The sequence below is a fragment of the Perissodus microlepis genome, chromosome 23 (assembly GCF_051167445.1).
Source record: "Perissodus microlepis isolate ML-2025 ecotype Zambia chromosome 23, ASM5116744v1, whole genome shotgun sequence".
NCBI lineage: Eukaryota > Metazoa > Chordata > Actinopteri > Cichliformes > Cichlidae > Perissodus > Perissodus microlepis.
In genome coordinates, this window is record NC_140482.1 from 34,158,602 (window position 1) to 34,181,369 (window position 22,768).

Genomic DNA, 22,768 nt, shown 5'->3' on the forward strand with positions numbered 1-22,768 from the left:
AGCAAAGCTTGGAGAACTATGGCTCAAGACCACTTTAAAATAGGATAAGAAAGTCTTACTGCTTGGAAGTACAATATAAAGAAAGAAGAGGTTGCTCGAGACATTTGCACTGTACAATATAAAATGAAGCTCAAATTCATGCCATCCATTCAGTTTTGCTTGAACAAGCAAAGAAGAAAAGAAAGCAAAAACTGTTTGTTTCAGCAAATCAGTCAGTGTCACTTTCAACCTTGAAATATTTGATTTTTCCTCCTTCTTGTAACATAAAATCTTGGTTCAGGTGAGATGACAGCATTTGTCAAACGAAATGTTTCCATAACGACTGCGCCTACTAAATAAACTCACACTGATTAACCCTCGAGGGTCAAGCACTCAACTCATACTTTCCCTTGTTTCCTGTGGTTTTTGGCTACATGTGTTAAAGAAACCAAACACACACATTTCTTGTGCTTATTTAACTATTTCTGATACTAAGTAGAACTACAGCAATGCTGAATTCACTGAATTTAAAAAAACTACTCACTGAATCTAGTGAGTAGGGATGCACTGATTTAGAAATTAACAGAAACTTTCAACATGGGCAGCACGGTGGCAAGGTGGTTCACAGCAAGGAGATCCTGAGTTCTGTGTGGAGTTTACATGTTCTCCCCCTGTCATCCAGCTTCCTCCCAAAGACATGCACTTATTGGGCGTCCTGTCCAGGGTTTACCTTGCCTCTTGAAATACGTGGTTATATTCTTCCTCATCTTTGAATATTTAGCACAACTAATGTGTCACAACAGATAAACACTGTAAAAACATGACTTTATTTGGCATTATAACCTGATATATCAGTTTATATCTAATAGAAAGAATTGAAGCAACTACCAAATGACAACAGAGTTCAGGGTGTGGTGTTTGCTGTTTATGGCAAATTCTGGCCCTGCTGTCCAAATATTGCATCAGATATTGAGACTCATAATATGTGCGGACTGTAGCCTCAGTTTCCTGTTCTTCACCTGAAGGATAGACAACAGGTGTGGTCTCCTGCTGCTGTGGCCCATCTCCTTTAAGGTGTGACGTGTTGTGCGTTCATAGCCTGTCATCTGCACACCTTAATTGTAACCAGTGGTTATTTAAGTTATAGTTCCTTTGCAGTCAGCTTTAAGATGATAGGGAAGCCAATCACCTCTGACATCAACAAGGCATTTTCACTCAGAAAACTGCCTCTCGTGGGATATTTTCACATCTACATGCCTAAATGCATCGAGTTGCTGCCACGCTGATTAGATGTTTGTGTTAACGAGCAGCTGAGCATGGGTACCTAATGACGCGGACGATGAGTGTAACTGATTCATTCACTTGATGAACTAAATCAAATTATTCAAGTTCAATGGCTGCTTCTGTTTCTGTTCTAAAAGACGTCAGATGGTGGCCAGCTTACAAAAACATAACCAGCAACTAGTTTTAATAAACAAGCGATTATTTTTGTGTGTGTGTGTTTTTAAGTTTAACGGTTTCTTTTTTTCAAAAACTCCAACTGAACGACAGTAATTGAAAAATATCTGTTCTAATCAACCTGCAGCTGCAGCCCTGCATAAACGCCTCATGACCTTGGTAGTTAAAAAAGGGAAGTAAGCTCTTACTGTGATCATAAGAAGTCTGACTCACACGTTTCCTGAGGTTAAGAAAGATTCGTATCCTTCACCATATATTTTAGATTCTCGTCATATGTCCCGAATTGTGAGTGGAGCTCCAGTTAGAGCGTGGGTGTGATAATTATTTGTGAAGCCAGGTTTGCAGAGACAAACAGTTGCATAGTATCAAAGTGCATATTAAAAACAACTTCAACAATAACGCGGCCAAAAGTGGGGTTGCTCCACACGTGTAAACACAGTCGGCAAGTTGTCATCTCCTCAACAACCTGACTTTGATCAACGCCAGATTTCTCAGCAGCCTCCAGACACCCCGAGCACTGAGACAGTTCAACATGCCTGTCTTCAGCCCTACTGTTCTGAGACAACCTCCAAGACATTTTCTTTTGCCGTGTGCCAAGAAACTGTTTGGTTTCAATCTTGATCCATAACTGCACCGGACGTTGTCAGATTTAGGGCTCGCAATCTGCAGCGAAATCTGTTCGGGGCTCTGAAAGCCTGCGGAGCTAATGGACTAACTGCCATTTCTAATCAACATATGAACTGATTTCCAAGCCTGCTTAGGCAACGACGGTCAAGATGGATGTTTCCAGCAGATTCAATAGTCTGAAATATTAGTATAGTTAGAGAAATCAGTGTCGTGAGACAAGGAAATATTTTGAATAGATGTTCACCATGCCATTGATTTTATTACAATTTAGTTTGATAGCAGAGTGATGATGATGGAAAATCAGCTTTAAGCTGCAATTTAGCAAAGTTCTTCCATTACTTCAACTTTTATCTCAAAATGGCATATAATCTTAGTAACTGTCTAAATATTACTTTGCAAAGTTTCACAACTTATTTTCTAACTGTTATGTCTGTGCGCATTTCAAATAAATGCAACTACAATTGTGTTTGAACTCAATTTCAGGCCAAAGCCCCAGCAGACGTGCAATCACCGCGTATGATTGAGGTCGTCTGGCTCCAGCTCTTTTCACCCACCTTCTTGTGGCTCTTGAGGACAGAAGGAGTGACAAAAGCCTTCTCGCACAGGTCGCACTTGTACTTCTTGTGGCCGTCGTGCACCACCTGGATGTGGACGTTGAGCGTGTCCTTCCTCTTGAAGGTGGCGTCACACTGGTCACACTTGAATGTTCTCTCACCTGCAGCAAGGAAAAGATGAACATTTGCAAGAGCCATTTCAACTCAGCTATTGTTAAACGTCTGAACACAGAGTCATCACGCACAACAAGAGGGGACCCAATTTCACCAGGGCTATTGTGTGGGCAGATAACTACAAAGAAAACCCAGACAACCATCTTTTAAAAAGCTCTGGTTGCCTTTTATTGTGTATCTGTAGCTGAACACACGCCAAAGTAAACAATAAAATAAAATACTCTGCCATATGTTTGGCCTGTACGTCAAAAAGTTAAAAAACATGCCCTATTTTATTAATCATTTCCCTGAACAGGCCTAAAACTCCAGACAGACAGCTTTTAGACAGTTATGTCAGCTGCTGGGATAGCGAAGCCTGATGTTTTCCTTCACGCCTCGGCTCTCTGCCTCCACACAACAGCTTCTATTGTTCAAGAAAAGATGTTTCAATTATATGGAGATCATTCAATTTCCACAGAGTAGTTTAGATGGAGGGAGCAAGTGGTTACAAGCTTGCACTCATTCTCCTATTACCAAGGCAGATGATGGTCAGCTCAGTGAAAAGGAACACCAGCGAAAGCTGAGGCTCGCTTTGTTTTTTAATTTAGACGGAAACACTCTCGTGATGGTAATTAACGTCAACGGCACGCTCGCAAAGTGATTCCATTAAAACACAGAGCAAGGCTTCAGTCTGATAATAAGGTACTCACGCTCCTACATAAGCATGCACAAACTTTAATTTAGATGCAAACACACACACACACACACACGCAGGGGTTATGCCAAAGGTCTACAAATGGGGTCTAAACACATAAATGTGCTCTACCCAAAGCAAGAACTACATACTGATTTGTCACATTGTTACAAATACACTGCAACTTTAAAGTCGTGTACAGAAAAGGGCTAAAGAATGTGGGATTTAAGAATTATGATGACATAATATGAAAGAACCAAAGGTTTAAATAGAGCGAAGCCTGTGAGCCAGTTCAGGCAGGTAGCTTCAACTGCACTGCTTCACACACACTCTCATGTCAGGCACGTCATATGCCAGACCCTCCCAATTTGATGGTCCACATATGCTGAATATAAGTATATAAGTATACATTTATAAATATGCTGCTGCTTTCTCTTCTAACCCCTCTACCACCCCAACATCTACCTATAATCTCTGGAATTGCATTTTTAAGATCTAATAAATAATTTCATATCTATAAAACAACAGAAAAATACTGAAACACATTTTGTTATTCTATCACAATAATAACCCCAAAATATGGCCTTTTTTGTTTCTTTTGGCACATTTACACAATAGTTCTGCAGTTTTGAAAAAAATGTGAGAAATGGGTGGTTTTTACACTTGGTTTTAAAGTGCGCGTGTACATGTCTTTTGTTATGTTAAATTTTACATCCTGGTGCATCCTCAGCTAGAAAAGCAGGAAAATATACCATCAATGCAGGACTTACAAAGTCAAGTCCAAAAATGGGCAAACTTCCCAAAACATTTTCTCCTCTTTGCTCAAAAATCTGCCACTTCACCGGTGAACACAGAGACCTCGAGGAAAGACTTTTGACCTTCTTATGGAAGCGATACTGATAGTAGCACATATTAGATTCAGGTGTAAACACTTGAGTGTCTTGGCTCTCTGTCTGTGATCCAACTGACCAAGAAGCACTTAAAAAAAAAGTCTTTGAAAATTACTCATTGGCCAATTACTGGATTGCTTTACTGGTACATTATTTCTGTTTTCTCGCCTAGAGCACAATGAAATCACACATCCAATCCTCAAGCTCTATATCCCATTGATACATAATAAAAGTCCTGATATTATATTGCTTCTTGCCGCCTGAGACAGCAGCAGGAAATGCCTTGAGCTTTACAATCCTTTTGTTATCTGGCACAGTTTGAGGACGACTAATGCATCCTGCCAAGACTCATCTGCAGCTCAACTGTCCAGGGAGAAAGTTTCTGTCAAAGCAAAGCATTCAGGGAGGACCAGACAATCAGACAACTGATGTCTTAACAGGGAGACTTTTGATGGGGTTACAGCGTCTGGAAATATCCACAGTGGTAGGGATGAGACGGCAATAAAAACAGTAAAAATACAGGACTATAGCCTGTAAAACTTAGTAGGCTGGTTTTAACGGGGCAATTTTACTTTAAAATGTTGTGAAAGAATGTGGCAAACTCGCCACTTTAAGATCAAAGATGTCTATGTTTTGTAAGGAGATATCTACTTACAGCTTCTGAGGCATTATAAGGAGAACACATGGAGCTCAAAGAATCCTGAACAGAAACCTGTGGGAGTAACTGTAAATATGGTGGTTCCACTGCAGCTGATCACAATTAGCCAGGAAATGTATGAGCTGGTCATATTGCTGTACTCATGTATGTGCACAGGAGCAGTTTTCAGCAGTTTCAACTGGATAGTAGCAGATTTATCTACTACTATCATCCCAGATAGTTTCTATGTCAACAGTGTTTGAGGAGTCTGATGGAGACATAAATGGTAATACTTACTATTGTGGATGAGAAGATGACGCTGTAAAGAGAAGGGGGTGCGGAACAGCGCTTTGCATTCCTCACACTGGAAAGGCCTTTCCTCAGAGTGCGTCTGCAAAGAGAATCAAGCAGCATGTTTATAAAGTGTAACGCAAGCCGCCTCCCGCCTCGACGTGGACGTCGGGAGGCTTCTTAAATTGATGCAAGAGGATTTTGCTTAAGGCTCCGTAGCCAATTAAGTTTGTTGACTTGATGAAGACAAGCAGCTTGAGGGGCTTTAGATTCAAAGTGCTTCTGTTTTTGCGACACCCGTCTGTCCCCCCCCACATATCTGTCTGAGTGACAGCTCAATCCCAAAAGTAAACACAGGGAACCTCAAGGGTGGCCCCAAATGCCCAGAGACCCCACAGATAACAGCAACCAACGAGACCCTGATTGATCACAGCTTCACTAATAATTCTAGCTTTGAAGTGACACTGACTTTTAAGGAGTATCTCCTCTTTGAAAGCACCACTCGTCTGGATACAGTGGTATAGTTAACATAATTTACCTAATTATAGAACATAAAAATCTAAAGTGGATCTTCACATCTTATACACTTGCTCACCTTCTTGTGATTCTTGTAGACATTGCGGTGTGCAAACTCCTTCCCACACAGCTTACATTTGTACGGTTTGTCCTCGCTGTGGATGATCTTATGAGCCGTCACCTGGTCCAAACGCTTGAATGACCGACTGCAGATCTCACAGGTGTACGGTCGCTTCTCTGATCAGTGACAGATTAACAGAGATTATCTCCGAGAAGCAGAGAGAACGCATGAAGCAAAAAGGTCAGCTCATCGTTGCAGCGTCATCGTCTTACCCGAGTGTGTTATCATGTGGCGTTTCAGCTGATTTGTAGAGATGAACTTTTTGTCACAAGCGTGGCATTCAAATATTTCGTGTATCTACGGTACAAGAGCAAAAAACAGAGCGAGAGCATTTGAAGTTTTGTTCTTGCTGACCACTGAAAAAATTCAGGGGAAATGAGCTGCGAAAGTTCAAGGATCTCAGTGTGCGATGGTCAACTGAAACTAAATCTTGTCCGCTTTCATTAGACTGATGTCTACAGACGGAAAAGCAATTAAAGTGATGAAAACTTTCAATCCCTTTTCTGCTTCACAGCACAGTTCCAGTAATTGCATATTCAATAGCTCCCCGGCGTACAGCTACAATAGCATATGCTAATGTAACGCAGCTCCTCTTGTCAGCTGCTTCTGCAAAACCTTGTTCAGCTAAATGATGATAAAGGCAGTTTTTAAGCTGCTTTGGAGCCAAATTATCAGTATGGAAAGTTTGATTTCTCTTCTGTAAGAATAATACTAAATGCCCATTGGCTTTGATTGAAGCTATAAGAACATGTCAGATTTTTGTCAGAAATGTGACATATTTAAAATAACACTTTTAATGGGAATCAACTCTGCATTATACTCGATTCTTACTGTAAAAAAAATAGGTAATTTATATAAACCCCACGTGGTTGTGGCCTAAATTTATAGAAACATCTTTACTTTACTTTCAGACAACAGTGTGCGATTAGAAAACACTTTTACTATAATAGAAGATGTAAAACTGGTACACAGACAGATCTGGAGGCCACACAGGAATATCACACACTCCTATTTTAAAACCCCTTGGAGATCTGAAACTGGAGAATACCGATGCATAGACAGGTGAAGTAGGTTAAATGATTCTCTGCAGAACTGTGTCACTTCCAGGTGACTTTACAACAGTTACACAGTTTGGAAGAAGCTTGCTGATGAATGAGTGGACAGGGATGGAACAATGTCAGCTGATTAATCTGGATGATAGATGTTGACAGCAGAAAATTACATTTCACAATCACCAACTGGGATAATTAATGAATGACTTCTAATAAGACAAATTATTTGAGACAACTTGCAAACTAATCTATTAACCAACATCACTGAAAAGTGCTGTACAAAATAGGTTCTCAAGACTAAAATGAAGGGATAATTAGCACAAAAAAACAGTAGACTAAGATATTATAGTTTTTCCTTAACACCTTTGACTTACTATTATATATAAAATGCGTACAACTGGATAGAGAGAAGTTTGCCTAGTCATACAACATGACCCTTACACAAAAAAAGCACATGGTCTTCAACTGAAAATATTAAAGCAGCTTTATATTGCTGACAGCAGCAGGCTTATTTCTTAAGAACCCAAAGTTTCAAAACAGAGCTTCACAGCTAATGGGTAATGTCATAGTGGCTGTGTCCATTTTTTATATACAGTCTATAGTTTGACGATAAAAATGTTTAAAAATGTAGCAAAACAGGCTGGAATAAAAAATAAAATGATAATATCTAATGTCTTTACAAATATTGTGCACCATGTTTTACATGCCTTAAAGCCCATCTGGCTAATCAAGACATTCAGCCACATCTGCTCTTACTGCAGCATTTACACATAAATAGAAGAGAATATAAGCTAAAGCCAAATAGCTGTAGTGTGACCACGCATTTACTTTTTTTACATAAATACCATTCTCCAGTGTTTATCTTGGCATTGTCATAGCAAACGTTAACCCCTCAATCATGTCAGCTACATTATTAATAACTAGTTAATGCAATTAATTTAATAGAATGTAATTGCAAAGAAAATACATCTTTGGATGACCCATTAGCCTACTCAACAGAGGAATGTAGCTTGGAAAAACTTGCCTAATCGCACGTGTTAGACATAGAAAAATCATGTACTGAAAAAGGGTTTATATACACAGCAATAAAATTAATTTTAGCTGTATAAAAATGTTTTAAAGAACTATTTAAACAGCTAAATTCAAATCTGTAATCCATCAGTGAGAAAGGGGACCCTGTTAAAACCTTGTGCTCGGCAAGCAGAGCCTCGTCAATTTCAACAGACCTGTGGGATGAGCTAGTGAAAAAGAAACCGCCGTCCTCTCTCTGCTCTGTCATCCCAAATAAGTTTAAACCTGATCGTAAAGAGGGAATAAATGAACCCTAAAGCATGTGAAGCAGACGCGAGATTAAGAGGTTAGACTGGGTTACAGAAACAGTGGAAATTGATGGATACCACCGTAGAGCGAGAAACGGCACCAAAGAGACATCGCTGTAAAAATGGATCATGCAAAACTGCGTAAGCTGAGCAAATCCTCTCAGATCCAATGCAAAGTATCCGCCTGGGATAAACTGAGCTGTACAGAAGATGTTAGAGAAGCTCACCTTCCTGTGTTCTTGTAAATTCAGGGAAGAGGAGCATTTTCTGTTGCATATGGTGCATGTGAGTTTCCGTCGTGCACTCCCTATAAAGAAACAAACAAAGTGCATTACAAAACTCCACGTACAGAGCTGTTAGCAATGAACAACAATTTTGGTACACTGACACATCATTACGTGGTTAAAGAAAAACACCAAATGTTTTATTTGTCATTGAACTCCCTTACTCATAGCCCCAGTGATCCCACCATTTTGGGACCAGTGACACCCTCCCTTTATCCCTGTCTGAATTACATGACCCACATCTGTTGCGTCTGATCCACTTCCCCCTTCGCCCACACATTCACACACACACGCACACACACACCACTTAGTTCTGACTGCACTGGGAAAAAACATAAAGGCGCAGATCTCAGCTCCATCAGCCTCTCAGATTAATGTCTTAATCTCGGGTTGATATGTAAGGCTGCACAGATTCCCACTGCCCTACATCCCATCATAAATAGCTATGGAAGTCCAATTATCTGAAAGAGTGAGCTGCCCCAGCACACACAGGTCAGCAATTATGGAACACAAGTAATTAGAGATGTGTCTTAACATCGCAGAGATTTTAACTGATCGAGGTCATGCACTCTAACTGCAGTTCCTTGAGTGCTGAGGCTGCTAATGGACGATTATCTTTATTACATGAAAGTGCTACGCATGTGTACAACAGAGAGAACGAGGCAGTGAACATCACAGAGAAACACTGCGAAACAGAGAGAGACAGAGATGCCAACCTGTGTGAACATTTCCTTTATGCTTCTTCAGAGCGTCTTTGCTCTTAAATCTTTTGCCGCAGCTCTCGGCTTTACATATAAACCTGGCATCTCCTTTACAGGCTTCCTTATGTTGTTCAAAACTGCACACACAGAGATATCAAAGATGAAAGAAGAAGAGGAAGAGTTATGAGTTACAGAGTAACAGTGGTACAACTGCATGCTTTACACTGTCCTGTACTATGGTTTGGATGACGCATGTTACCTGGACTCTGAGCTGAATGTGTAATGGCACAGGGAGCACTGATGGGCTTTGGAGTCAGCTGATGGGTCTAGTGACTCAGAACAATGCAAAACACTGGGGGAGGATTGAAAATAAAAACATGTCCAGGATGACTACCACAAATAATCAAGAGCAGAAAAACATCAGCGTAACATTATTAAAAGATTTTCCACTGAAAAAAGTCGAATTATTTTCTTCTTTTAAGTAAATTTGAAAAAAAAAAACTGAATTTAAACATTTTTTGAAACAGACTCTTCATTCAAATACTGAAAATAAAGCTAAAGCTAGCACCCATTTAGCTTAAATTAGCATTAAGAGTTAAAAGAAGGGAGAGCAGTTAGCATATCTATGTCGAAAGGTAAAACTAGAATGAATGCCTCTACTAACCACTCACGTTCAAGCCTCTAGGTCTCTATGCCTGCCCAGACTAATGTTAAATATTTTGTAAAGACTTGTAATAGCCAGGCACCAAAGACTGTTGCTAATTCAGTTTTGGGCCAGAGATGAAATATGACATTAATTTTACCTGATTATAGCTTTAAATATTGGCCAGTGTTTTGTGCAATGTGATCAAATTTATTTACTTGATGTTATTGTATGTTTGTGTTAGATTGTGTCAAATAATAGCGTATAAACTGTTGCTTTATGCCATATTAATGTTTTTGAGGGGTCAAAGTGATACACATACTTCATTCTCGACTCAAAATCAAAAATTGGGCCAAACTTTTATCTATCTAACACATAATCTAATCAGTTCCCTGGATTGATTTAACATCTCTTCAAACTTCAGACTTCTCAGAGATCAGAGAAACGTTGAGCATGAAATAAAACTACACTAGAAGTAATGAAAGAGTAAACCCACTGGCGCTGCAGAGCCTGTTTGATGGGAAACTTTTTGCCACAGTTCCTGCATTTGAACTCCTTCTCCTCTGTGCTGGGCCTCTGGTGCAGACTCTGGAGGTGGGCAGCCAGGATCTCTTCACTCGGAAAACTGCTCTCACACAGCAAGCAGGGGTGGTCCTCCTTCTTTATTACTAGTTCTATTAAGATTAATGAACACAGTACGACATACTGTAGGGCAAGTTTTGTTTTTTTATGTGTGTGCTATAAACTGATCACCTGTAAATGTGTATACATAAGAAGGCAAACTAAAACATTCCACTGTACCCATTTCTACAAGGTGCTTGGCCTCTTTACTGTTCTCATCTTCATCTTTAATATCCTCTTCCTCTTCTTCTTCCTCCTCTTCCATATCACTGTCCAGGTAGCCTATCAGGAGCTCCGTGTCTGTCTCTATGTCATCCACAGCCAGGTAGAAGATGTTCTCCCCGTCCTAAAAAAACACAAACACAGCCTGAACATTGGCTGAACGTGACTCGATATATTTAACAATGTAAAAATAAAAAATTTAAGTCAGTTGCTAACAGTTTTAACCTTCTGCGGTAAGGCTAGCTGAACTCATTACACCCTGACAGCAGTCTGTTAATGCTTGATTGAGGCCATAGGTCAAACGGTGAAACTCTTAAAAATATTGTCATTCACTTCCCTGCCTTAAAGGTCATGTTAATAAAATCAAACTGTCATTTGGTTTTTAACTATGGGACCCTAAATATACATAAATAACGATTAAGAGGATGAAAGCTACACAATAAATGTCACCGTTGATGAAACACAGAGATTTAACTCACATGTGTGACCTTTAAAAGACCGATCACTCCGTGTATTCAACTATTAATGGCAGCAACTTGGCCCTCAGACCTCAAATGTTCATCTTCTCTTCCTTGGACTTTCATTTTTCTCCCAAGATGAGCAGATAACCTCTTTTTATCTTTCACATAGAAGCGCAGAAGCTGAACTTTCCCATATCCACTGTACTGTATTCAGGAGACTGTGAAAATCTACATTGTGCGTTTGGAAAATTCTGCATATTTTCCGATTCTCATTTCCCGCATAACTGTAGTTAACACATTATTTGTCAATATAATAACTTTATAAAAGCTGGTCTTGGAAATAAATTAAGAAAAGGAATTTTGCAGCTGCAAAATATTCCCTCAACAAAATCCAGAAAAATGTATAAATCCTAAGGACACCAAGGATAAAAACAGAGAAAAGAAACAAATACACTTCTCTCTTTCTCCAACTTAATGTCCTTTTTACGTTAATAACAGCCTTTAACAGTTTAAACATCTGGCAACAAAGAGACTTCGAGCCAAAGTAATTTGTTTTGCAATATAAATGAACTCTGAATTTTTTTGGCAGAAATTTCCTTTTTTGCCTTAAACCTTTAATCATTAGAAAAACAATCAATTTTCAAGCAGTATTCCATTTCAGTTCAGTTTGTAGGTCTCAGACTTCTTTCTTACCCGTGCTTTTTCTACTAACGTCGCTCTTTTGCAACTGCTTTATCTCGCATGCACATCTGTGATTTTTCACACAACAAAAACAATAAATAGCTGCTGAAAAAAGCCTGTCATTTCGATCTTGATTTCAAGGTTTTTTCCAGAAGAAAATAAGATTTCCGTATTTGCTGAGATCAAATTTGAAATAATTTACATAATTTCTAACTTCGGGTTTGGAAGTTTGACAGATGTCTGTAATATTTATCATTTTCTTTCTTTCAGGAAGGTCTGAGGGATTCATTGTCTGCAGAGTGGAAATGTACCTGAATGGCTGCCAAGTTCTTCTGCTCCTGCGAAGGCGCCTGATGGACAAACCGCAGCCAGTTGGCATAGCGGGGATTGCTCGCATCCAGAATATACAGAACATCTCCTTTACTGCCACGGACCTAGAGGGGGGAAAAAAAGAAACAGCAACGACATGAGCTGTCAGATGAGAACAACTGATTCTTTTTCTTCTTCTTCTGCTCTCATTGCCTTCTTTGAAGGTTCGTCTTCTGTACATCAAAGCGTGCTGGCCTTACATATGAACACCAGTGTGGCAGCTACAGATAACTACATCACAGCGTTTCTACACAAGACGAGATAAGACTCACTTTCAGTCAGGCATTATGGTTCATTTGTCTGCAGCGTAATTAAATGTTTCCTTTATCACAGAAAAAACAAGAATGTACTCAGACAGACCCACAAGCAGCTGCATCGTGTGATAAAGGACTGATCTGGGGCTTTTTTTGCATTGAATTGTGATACAGGTTTTTATAAGAATATTTACTGTGTTTAGTTGTATTAATGCTACACAAAAACATGATTCTTAAAGTTGTTATGTGTCTGTTTTCTCCGCTGCAGCTGTTTATGGTTAAACTGGTCTTAATACAGTTGACTAGCTGCTTTCACCAGAGCGGTTATTTGATTGGTTCAGTTTGTCTCCTTTTTTATACAGTAGTGTGTAAAAGTCTTGAGTCACCTTTCTGTAAATTTAGCTTCCAGTGATCCAGACTTTCTTGTAATTCTTTAAAGTGGTCTTGAGAAATAGTTCTCCAGACTTTCTGAACTTTTTATCTGAACATTGGCTGCTTTTTCACTCATTTTCAGTCCAGTCCTTGTATGTGACCATTTTTAAAGGAATGTCTTGGGTGTTGTTTTTTTTTGGTTTAGTTTGGTTTGGTCAGCATTAAAACACTGACTCATTCAAGCATAAACAGGCACCTAGCTTACAACATAACTAAAAGAAGCAAAGAACCAAGTTTAAATGACATCTTTAGGCGCTTTAGTTGAATCTACGCGGGAAAAGCCAAATATAACACAGTTTGACAGACATAAAATTGTTTTTATGGACCAAATAATAGCTCTCAAAGAGCTATTAGCTGAAAACTTGGCATGGTTTGCAGTGTTTCCTTAAAAAATATGTGGAAATAGGACAAGTGGAGAATAAAAGAAGACATGTTAGGCATCAGACAAGCAGTATCTGAAAGTAATGTCCTTAAGAAATAGAAAAAAATCCAGCAAGGACCTGAGAGGTGCCTCTGGCCCTTCAGTTGATCTATCTACTGTTCACTGAAGCATCACCAGAAATGGTCACAGTGGAACCGTGGCTGTCAGGAAGCCATCCTTAGTAAAATGAACCAGGGAGAAAAAACTGAGGTATGCCAAGTTACACAAGACCTGGACTGAAAATCAGTGGTGACAGGTCTGATGAAGTGATGCATCCAAACCTGTAATTTTTGGTTCAAATCATCATGAGTATTTATGGAGGTCAGTAGAGAGGAACAACACTGAGTGTCTGCATCCATCTGTAAAACGGGATGGAGGCTGTCATGGTTTGGAGCTGCATTTCACCCAGTGACATTGGGAATCTTGTCAAAATTGATGGATTTTGACACCATCAGTACCATCTGTTAAGTGTGATTGGCAACAGCTTGATTTTTTCATGTGACAATGATCCCAAACACACTTTCAATACAGTAAAAGCATACCTGGATTAAAAAGAAAAAAGATGTGCAACACTATCAGAATGCTGCAGCTCGTCTTCTGACACGTACTAAAAGATGTGAACACATTTCCCCGGTGCTTGCCTCTCTTCATTGGCTCCCTGTCCGCTTCAGAATTAACTTTAAAATTTTATTGTTAACTTACAAAGCCCTGAATGGACAGGCTCCCGGGTATTTGTCTGACCTCTTGCAGACTTATACCCCCTTTAGATCTCTTAGATCAAGTGATCTTTTGCGTTTAGCTGTACCAAGGTCGAGGCTGGTTCATAGAGGCGATTGAGCATTTGCAGTCGTAGCGCCTAAGCTGTGGAATCATTTACCCCTATACATCAGACAGGCTCCCACTGTCAATCTTTTTAAATCTTATCTTAAAACGCATTTTTATTTACTGGCTTTTAATACAGCATGAGAGTTATTTGTTAATTCATATTTGGTGTTTGCTATCAATACTCTAAGTTATTTTATTCGGTATGTTGTATTCTTGTACAGTTATTTTATTATGTATGTTGTATTCTTGTACAGCACTTTGGTCAACGCTCCTGTTGTAATTAAATGTGCTATATAAATAATTAAACCATAACCATAAACCATGAATCAGAGAGTGCTGACTGTGATGATGAATAAGGGCAGTCATAACAAATATTGACTTACAAAATGTATATATGCAATATATACTGTTATTTATACTGTATTTCCATGTATGTTTGCACATGTTTCAATCAACTGTTACACCCATTTCCAAATTTCCTAGCAAAAGATAAGGAAATGAGGGCTGGCTATAGATGTTTGCACAGTACTGCAAGATTACTCATCCAGTTAGAAATGGATTTGAATGAAATTTTCACCAAAGACTGGTATTGGCCCAACGTGGTTAACACTTGGAGTTGATCCCAATCCAGTGAAAGATTTTTTGGAATGATGCTTTGACATTGTGAGACTGCAGGATTGGTTGTTATTTATTATTAGGGGTGGTGACATTTTTTGACAAATGTATCTCTTTGGACTTTGAACAGAAATTTAAATGACACCATGTCACAAGACCAACACTGACTTCTTACAGACATTTTAAACATGACAACAAGACACCACAACACCCTGATTATTATGGTTAGAAATCACAGGCCAAAATGCAGAGAAATACCGGATTAATCTTGAACAGGGTATTGGATTGCGGTATCTGTTAAATTCTTATTAAACATAAGATTTTATTCTGAAATATAGCTTGTAGCTATAGCTGTCGTGTTATGCAGCATCACAGAAATAACACTGTTGTAGTGCTTCTTTTTAAGTAAAAAGAAGCATTAATTGGAAAGATTCGGGTACGTTACAGCATTTTACATGTTTGGTTTTTGCTTTCAGAGGTGCAGTCGTGGGAACTCTGGAGTTAAAACTACTTGGTCTGAAGGATGTCTGTCAAACTGGCTGAAGATTCAGCATTTCCATTTCCTGAGGTTTTAAATTTTTAAAAAAGAAGCGCATTCACCTCCCACATCAGCCTGGTGTCCGAGCTTTCATCCAACTCACTGGGCAGCTTTTTCTCACCAGCAAAGGGGCCAAACTTTTCTCCCTTTAACACAAACAGAGGGATCACTTGTCAAACACGATGCCTTTAAAGAAAACAGTGGCAGCCAAAAATGAATGACATTAAACCATAATAATACACCCCAGAGGACATGATTTCTGCACTGATGAGTGTTGGGTGGATGGTGGGCCCGCCTACTGTTTAATGTGACATGTACATGTGTCCCTCAGTACTGGACATTTTTCCTTTTGACTTCCCAGGGGGCGTGGTCAAATTGTGCCGCTCTTCTTGTTGTATTCATGTTCACACTCTGCAACTTTTTACCACACATTTAAATGACCAAACATCCCCAGTACAGACACTTCAACCCACTCATCCTCCGCAACATTCCCACCTCCTTTTCTGCATATATGGCAACAAAGGGTGGGGGGACATGAATGTGAATGTATAAGTTAATTGGCGTGAACAGTTAAAATCTTTACGTTGGATTTAACATGGATGTCTATCCGCGGAACGACCCTTCTTTGCAGGCAGGAATACGTGAAGTGAACCCGGAGAAACAGCCGGAGTTACTGTAGCTACGTGGCACTTCACGTCACAGACGCCTTGGCTTCTGGCTGAGATTTTGACAGCGACTATCAGTGGGAAAAGGCGAACAGAAAAAAGTATCTACACCTCTAGGAGTCTCTTAAAAAGCAACACGAAACGTTTCCCGCGTGTAAACCTGGTTACAAAGTTGCCCGAGTCAGAAACTACAAACCTTTTTGACTCGCCTCGCCGTGTATAGACCGATTCCATCCTGGACCTTTGACGACTTCAGGGAAAATCTGTCTGGCACATACATGCCCAACATTGTCATCGCTCGGAAATGTTTCCTTCGGTGACAATTAGTTGGCTATCAGATATGTCAGCGGAAGTGAAAAGGCATTGTCAGTATGAATTTAGAGCAGATAGTTTCTTCGTGAAGGGGTCCAGGTTGAACTTCTGTTGCTCCTGCTGCAAGAAAGCGAAGCAGCGCCCTGATTGGTCCAAAGTTTGTAACCAGAAGCTACCTTTTCTGTCGAGCAACACGCTGCTGCCTGTTTCATTCAGCCTGCACTCCCAGCTTACCCAGTCTGACGATGGTTGTGCAGGAGTATCAGGGGAGCTACAGAAATGAAAGTAATGACATTATTTAATAAAGACAGCTCACTTAATGAAAGGCTCCATTAAGAGCTCATAGATTAGTTTAATGAAACTTTTAGCTTTAGGATTAGATAAAAGTTTCCATACCTTTATCTAATGTTCTGCAAATGTTTAACTCTAAGTGGACATCTTATGCTCATTTCCACATTTATATGTTTATTCTTATACATTACAGCAGTAGTTTTTCATGATTCCCAGGTTAAAGTAATCGGTGGTTATCTGACACCAATACTTGGTGCAGTCCCTCAGATCGTACAAGCTGTTTTACCTTTGAGCCAACTTTCTTGATTGGCTATTACTAGCAAGCAAAAGGTTTGAAAAGCTGGTGGGTAGGACTCATGCGCCTAAATAATTTGAGTGATATCTACTCTCTTTGAGATCATCAGAGCTAAGACCAGAACAACTGCTGAAAGAGCAGTCTGAAGCTTGAGCTTTGTGCTCTCAGGGATTACTTATACATACACTGACCTCATTATTTGAATCTTTGGCCATGACTAAATATGAGGTTGCAGCACTATCACTGTATTATATGGCAAGAATAAAGTAAAAAACAGATGTTACTGTTTGGTGGGAAATAATTCCCACCAATAAAAAGAAGTAATATAAAACAGAAGTACTTCGGAGTCATTTTGTGTAGTTGAGTAAATGTACTTAGTTGTATTCTAGCGCTGAGTATTCTCTATATACAAATGCTGGATCTTAGTAACAATGTAACTACCATAAAGGGTAACTAGATGGATCTGTTATTGAGCATCTGTTTGCCCATTTAAGTAAGACTGAAATGAATTCATACATACCATCCAATGAGAAAATATATTACACTAATGCAGATGTAGTGTAGACTGTAGGAGCTTCATGTGCCAGTTTGATAATCACTAAAACTACTTACTGTTAGCTCGCAGAGATTAGTTATTACATAAAAAAATGTTGCAATACACTTCAATCTTGCACTTCACATAGCACAGAAATACAGCCCCCCTCAATTACTCCATTCTCCATTAACCCCAGAAACCTCACAATATTGTGATGTTCTGTGTGTTTTGGCTTGAACATATCTTTTCTGTAATTCAGAAACCACACTGTACCAACAAGCAGAAGACCAGAGGCCTGACAGACCCTTTCGGTCTAAAACAGTCCTAACAGCAGGCCAGAAACCACAGTTTACCAACAAACTGAGGCTGCTGGGACAGATTTCTAGATGTCTGTTATAGACTCAACCACAATGCTCAACAACCATGTGAACCAAACCTTTATTTCAAAGTAGACAATGACCTGCAAGTGAGGATGAATTCTACCTTGATGACTGGTTTGATGATGGTTTTCCATTGTTGGTAAATGATGTCCAACATTTCATAATCTCAACGTCTTTGAACCTTTGTTTTATAATAATGAAATAAAACAAAATAATGGTACATATGTGTTTGGCCTGTTTAATTCACATCTTTCTGTTATATATAAATTAAAAATCAAACTGATTATATTTCTTTTGATATGTTTTTCATTCACCGGCCCGTTTTTAAATGCTCATTAATGCAAATATCTTATTAGCCAATTACATGGCAGCAGTTGTGTGCATTTATGAATGTAGACATAGTCAAAACAACCCACTTAAGTTTAAACTGAGCATCAGAATTGGGAAGACGGGTTATTTAAGTGACGTTGAACATCCTGTGGTTGAATGCACAACATGTCGAACCTTGAAGCAGATGTGGCTGCAGCAGCAAAGACAAAGAAACTGAGGCTACAGTTGACATGGGCTCAGCAAAATTGGACAATAAAAAGAGGAAAAACATTGCCTTGTCTGCTGAGTGCCAATATCTGCTGTGACCTTCAGATGTTAGGGCCAGAATTTCATGTGAACCACATGAAAGCATGGATCCATCCTCCTTTGTATCAACAGTTTAGGCTGGCGGTGGTGTAATGGTGTGGGGAATCTTTTCTTGGCAAACTTTGGTTCCCTTAGTGTCGACTGAGCATCTACAGCTACAGCCCGTCTGTGTATTGTTGATGACCATGTCCGTCCGTTTATGACCACAGTGTACCAACTCCAGCAGCTCAAATCACCTAAAAATGGTTTCTTGTGCTTAACAATAAATTCAGTGTACTCAAATGGCTTCTAGTCACCAGATTTCAATCCAAAAACGGTACCTCTGTGATGTGGTGGAACGAGAGAGTCCTATTATGGATGTTCAACCCACAAATCTGCAGCAACTGTGTGATACTGTCACGTCAATTTGGATCAAAATGAATGTTTGCTGTAGTTCCAGGAAACAACCATATACTATCAGTGTGTACCTAATAAAGTGGCTGGTGAGTCATTATTCCTCAAAGGGAACATTGGAGTATTATCTTATTGGTTCTGTTTTCCAGTAAAAGCAGCATTACTGTCCTATTAAAGTGCTGGTTTAACTATGTAATTGTAAAAATGCTCATTTAAAATGGACTGCAAGTCAAAACTTTACTTCTCAATAAAGAAAACAATGTTGAATAGCATCACTATTATTTGAGGAGGCTGAGAAAATGGACTTCAGACTGGATCAGTGTAAAGCGAATACATGACATTTGAAATTAAAGCTCTTTAAAGTGATGCCAGATGACTTTTCTTTTGTTCTTTATCTGACAAACAGTTCAAGCAGCCAACACTGAATGTGGTTTCACAACAACCATAACTCTTGAATATGGTGCTGTGGAAACGCTGAAAGTAACAGACCTCACATTATCTCCATTATGTTCTTTTTTTTATCTCTCCTCACCTTGATTTGTTGACTTTCGCCCTGCAGAGAGAGATTAGTATCATCTCTAATCACCGACTGTTTGTGTACATTCTTTTTCTGAACACCTCTTTAGCAAACGTCTCACCCTTTTAATCAGCAGCATGTCAGTGCTCTGTTGGTTTTGTTTACTGTGTTTATAGCCCGTGTTTATGCCACTTGCTTCCTGTTATGTTGTGGCTCTATGCCCAACTGCTCCATGATTGGTCCATATGACAAGCGTTGGTAGACGGCTACGAAGAAGACTGAATCATGATGCACGCGTTTACATCAGAGTCAATGAGCTGGTGCGCTTGAATGTCTCGACTGCTGTTTTTACAGGATTTGCGCTTCAAAACGGGGATAAACATGTCCTTCAGTAGGGATTTTTTTCCTCCCAGGTCACTTTTGTATTCAAAATGTTTTCATCAGTGGCTTGGAGTCATATTCCCAGTGTATTCCGGAGAGTTAAGCCATAGGAGAGGGTTACACTTGGGTGACAAGCCTGATCACTGCACTGAGAGGGTCTTTGTGCGTGCCTGCCCCACCCATGTGCTTCTTGGTACATTTCTGCTCCCCCTCCAACCCCGACCTCTCTGTCAGTGCCTTGGCCTGTCAGGGCAGGACGATCAAATGTCATGACCCCTTTTTCCCTCTGTGCCCTCTGAGGACCCTCAAACCCATTAACTTTCACTCGGCTTTCACTAAGATCCCTTGGTTATCCCCAACACCTGCATTGAAGACACAAAGAGGCTCGCAGAGGAGTCTTCCCTGAAAGCAGGGACACCATTACGTTATTTTAGGATCAGTGAGAGTCTGTGGTGGTCTGTACAGATAATTCAATATTTTTGGTGTTAGCGTATCTTGAGCTAAGTTTAGGCATACTGGAATCATCCAAAAATCCCATGGTCTAAGCAAGAATCTCAAAACATTTACTACTAAATGTGAGAAAATTGAATTTTTTCATGTTAGATTGAAAGTTGTCCTCGTTTCATAAAATAGTCATGGAGTTGCACAGGGTTCAGTGCCTAGATGTCATGCAGATGACATGAAGTTGTAGTCATCTATGAAGCAAAATGACATAAATCAGCTAGATTAAGTACAGATAGTTCTTCAAGGCATAAACCTGCAATGCTCTACTAAATTCTGACCCCTCAGGTCAGAGTTCCAATCAGAAAGTTGGAGAAGCCCCACCAACACCAACTTCACAATTCAAGATGGCAGCAGTTTGCATGAATAGTAGTAAAACTGTCTAACTTGTTATCTGTACTAGTTTTTGGTATATTTGTGACTTGCTAAATAAGTCATCTAAAAAATACTGGCCAGGCTCTATCCGTAAAAGTGCTCCATCAGTGTTTTTAAGCACAAAAACGAAGGCCAGCATTGTATTGCTAGCCTACTACTACTACAATGAGAAGGCCAATATGACACATGCACTACACCTCTAAATCTTTCTAGACTTTACCTAGAAGTGCTGCATGGGTAAATACAAAAGTCTAATCCACTCTTGGACTCATTTGAGAAGAGTTCAGGTAAGTGTTCAGTGGATGCACAATGTGCTTGAGGCTGTTATCTTTCGAACCTTCTGCACGCTATTTAACAATCAACCCTTCCCTAAACCAAAAACAGTATTTCAGTGAGAACACATCCTGTTAGAGCCAATCTATAGAGAAATATTTTGTGTGATACCAGAAGTGTTAACGTTATTTGGCTCTTTTGTAAGTGTTCGCTAACTGTCAGTCTTCACGCCCTCCAATTAGGGGGCTGGAAATGTTAGAGCCAATCTACAGAGAAATATTTTTGATACTGTTTCAGTTATTATGTTACATGTATGATTTTGTATAATATGTGGTTAGAGAATATATGCTGCGTGTTTAATTTTGCGTCGGGTAAGAAAACATTGCAGCGCATGTGTGGTAGCAGGTTAGAATGAGCCAGGACGGCAATGGAAATGTGCGCTGTAGCAGCAAATAGTTTATTGACCGTGATATCGTTTCTTTGTATGTACGAGTTAGAAATAAATCTGGACAGCTCACATTAAGAAGTGAAAGAATTATTTTTTCAAAGCTTGGGACAGTAATTCGCCACTACACATCCAGTCCAGATCTATTGTTTTATACTTAATATAAGAAATATTAACAATATCCTGACCTGATTGAAGACAAACACCACCTTTAGTTCATATGGGAAAATTGCTCAGGACTCCACAGACATGCTAGCAGCTCAGTAAGGCATCACAGCAGAGCTTCAAGTTAAACAGAAGAGAAATTAGGCTGCAGATGTGTAGAAACTGTGGGTTACCGAGATCAGCTGATCTGATGGGATTATGGCTGAGCTTCACTCAGTTATAGCTGTTTTTTTTTGTTTTTCTAACAAAAAATGATTTTTGTGAAAAGACATAGTTTAATCCAAACAATGGTCAGGTCCTAATCTTAACCAGTTCATTTCAACTAAAAGCTGAAACAAAAGATGAAAAATAAATAAATAATCCAACTAAATTGCAAAAAAGTCAAACAAAAAGTGTCTTCCAAGTGAAATAGATCAATTCATCCACCACAGCCTGTTCCTCAGGATAACTGTGTTCCGTCATTCTGCCAGACCTAACTTAACACCAAACTTCCTCGTCTACATTTCCTCTGCCTGTTTCTTTAAAGTTGCAAAGTTGTGCCATTACAGCAACAGGACAGGTCAGTTATGAAAATGCTGGACGAAAATCACCAACACACGATAAATGATGGACCAACCCGTTTAACCAACATGCCTTGCAAGATTAAAGCTATGAGAAAACAATGCAAAACGGGGGGGGGGGGCTTTAAAAAAAATACTGCCAAAAGAGAGGGTTAGGGCCATAGGACCTTCACTTTGAACGTGAACGTACCCAGCCCTGGAACTGAGCCACTCATTGCTGTGCTGCTGGTTGAGACTCTGAAGGCCAAAAACTACAGAAACCACATTTAGGGCACAGTGAAGGAAAGCACTGCATTGAAATAAATACTCTCAGCATTCCTTTTTTTCTAAGTAAATATTTTCACTGGGGAAAAAGCCTCAGTTTGGCAAACATACAAATGGTTCCACACAAGATTTTCCAAATGGATGGGTGCATTTTTCTGAAATCTCTCAAACCTGATACTGTAGATTTAGGGGCCAGACCACCTTTTGTTTCATGTTTCACAAACCCCCGCAGTTCCTTACCACAGCTCCCTATTTCAAGGCTGTCGTTGAATAGCCAGCAAACCATTTCCTGAAGCTCCGAGGTCACTGGATAAATGATGTTTTCATTTGACAACCCCAGGTTGCCGCTAAAGGAGGGTCTTCGGAGGGAGCCTTTTGAAATTACAGTACTGATGAAGCGTGAGAAATTACAGGCACTTAGA

The 22,768-nt window shown here is 39.6% G+C and overlaps 1 protein-coding gene across 2 annotated transcripts in view; it reads right to left on the reverse strand.

Annotated features, from left to right (window-relative positions):
* Nucleotides 1-16,465, reverse strand: part of prdm5 (PR domain containing 5) — a 43,101-nt gene extending 26,636 nt beyond the window's left edge. For both annotated transcript variants that reach the window (XR_014799460.1, XM_084921964.1), the window contains exons 1-12: nucleotides 16,220-16,465; nucleotides 15,421-15,504; nucleotides 12,216-12,338; nucleotides 10,721-10,886; nucleotides 10,416-10,593; nucleotides 9,536-9,628; nucleotides 9,292-9,413; nucleotides 8,519-8,598; nucleotides 6,133-6,217; nucleotides 5,879-6,036; nucleotides 5,290-5,383; nucleotides 2,619-2,779 (exon numbers count right to left, since the gene is read on the reverse strand). Coding sequence is in view for 1 of the 2 variants with exons in the window: in XM_084921964.1 (XP_084778090.1) it covers nucleotides 2,619-2,779; nucleotides 5,290-5,383; nucleotides 5,879-6,036; nucleotides 6,133-6,217; nucleotides 8,519-8,598; nucleotides 9,292-9,413; nucleotides 9,536-9,628; nucleotides 10,416-10,593; nucleotides 10,721-10,886; nucleotides 12,216-12,338; nucleotides 15,421-15,504; nucleotides 16,220-16,318 (1,443 nt within the window). In the remaining variant the exon portion in view is untranslated. The remainder of the gene's footprint in view (nucleotides 1-2,618; nucleotides 2,780-5,289; nucleotides 5,384-5,878; nucleotides 6,037-6,132; nucleotides 6,218-8,518; nucleotides 8,599-9,291; nucleotides 9,414-9,535; nucleotides 9,629-10,415; nucleotides 10,594-10,720; nucleotides 10,887-12,215; nucleotides 12,339-15,420; nucleotides 15,505-16,219) is intronic.
* Between the last annotated feature and the right edge of the window lie 6,303 nt (nucleotides 16,466-22,768).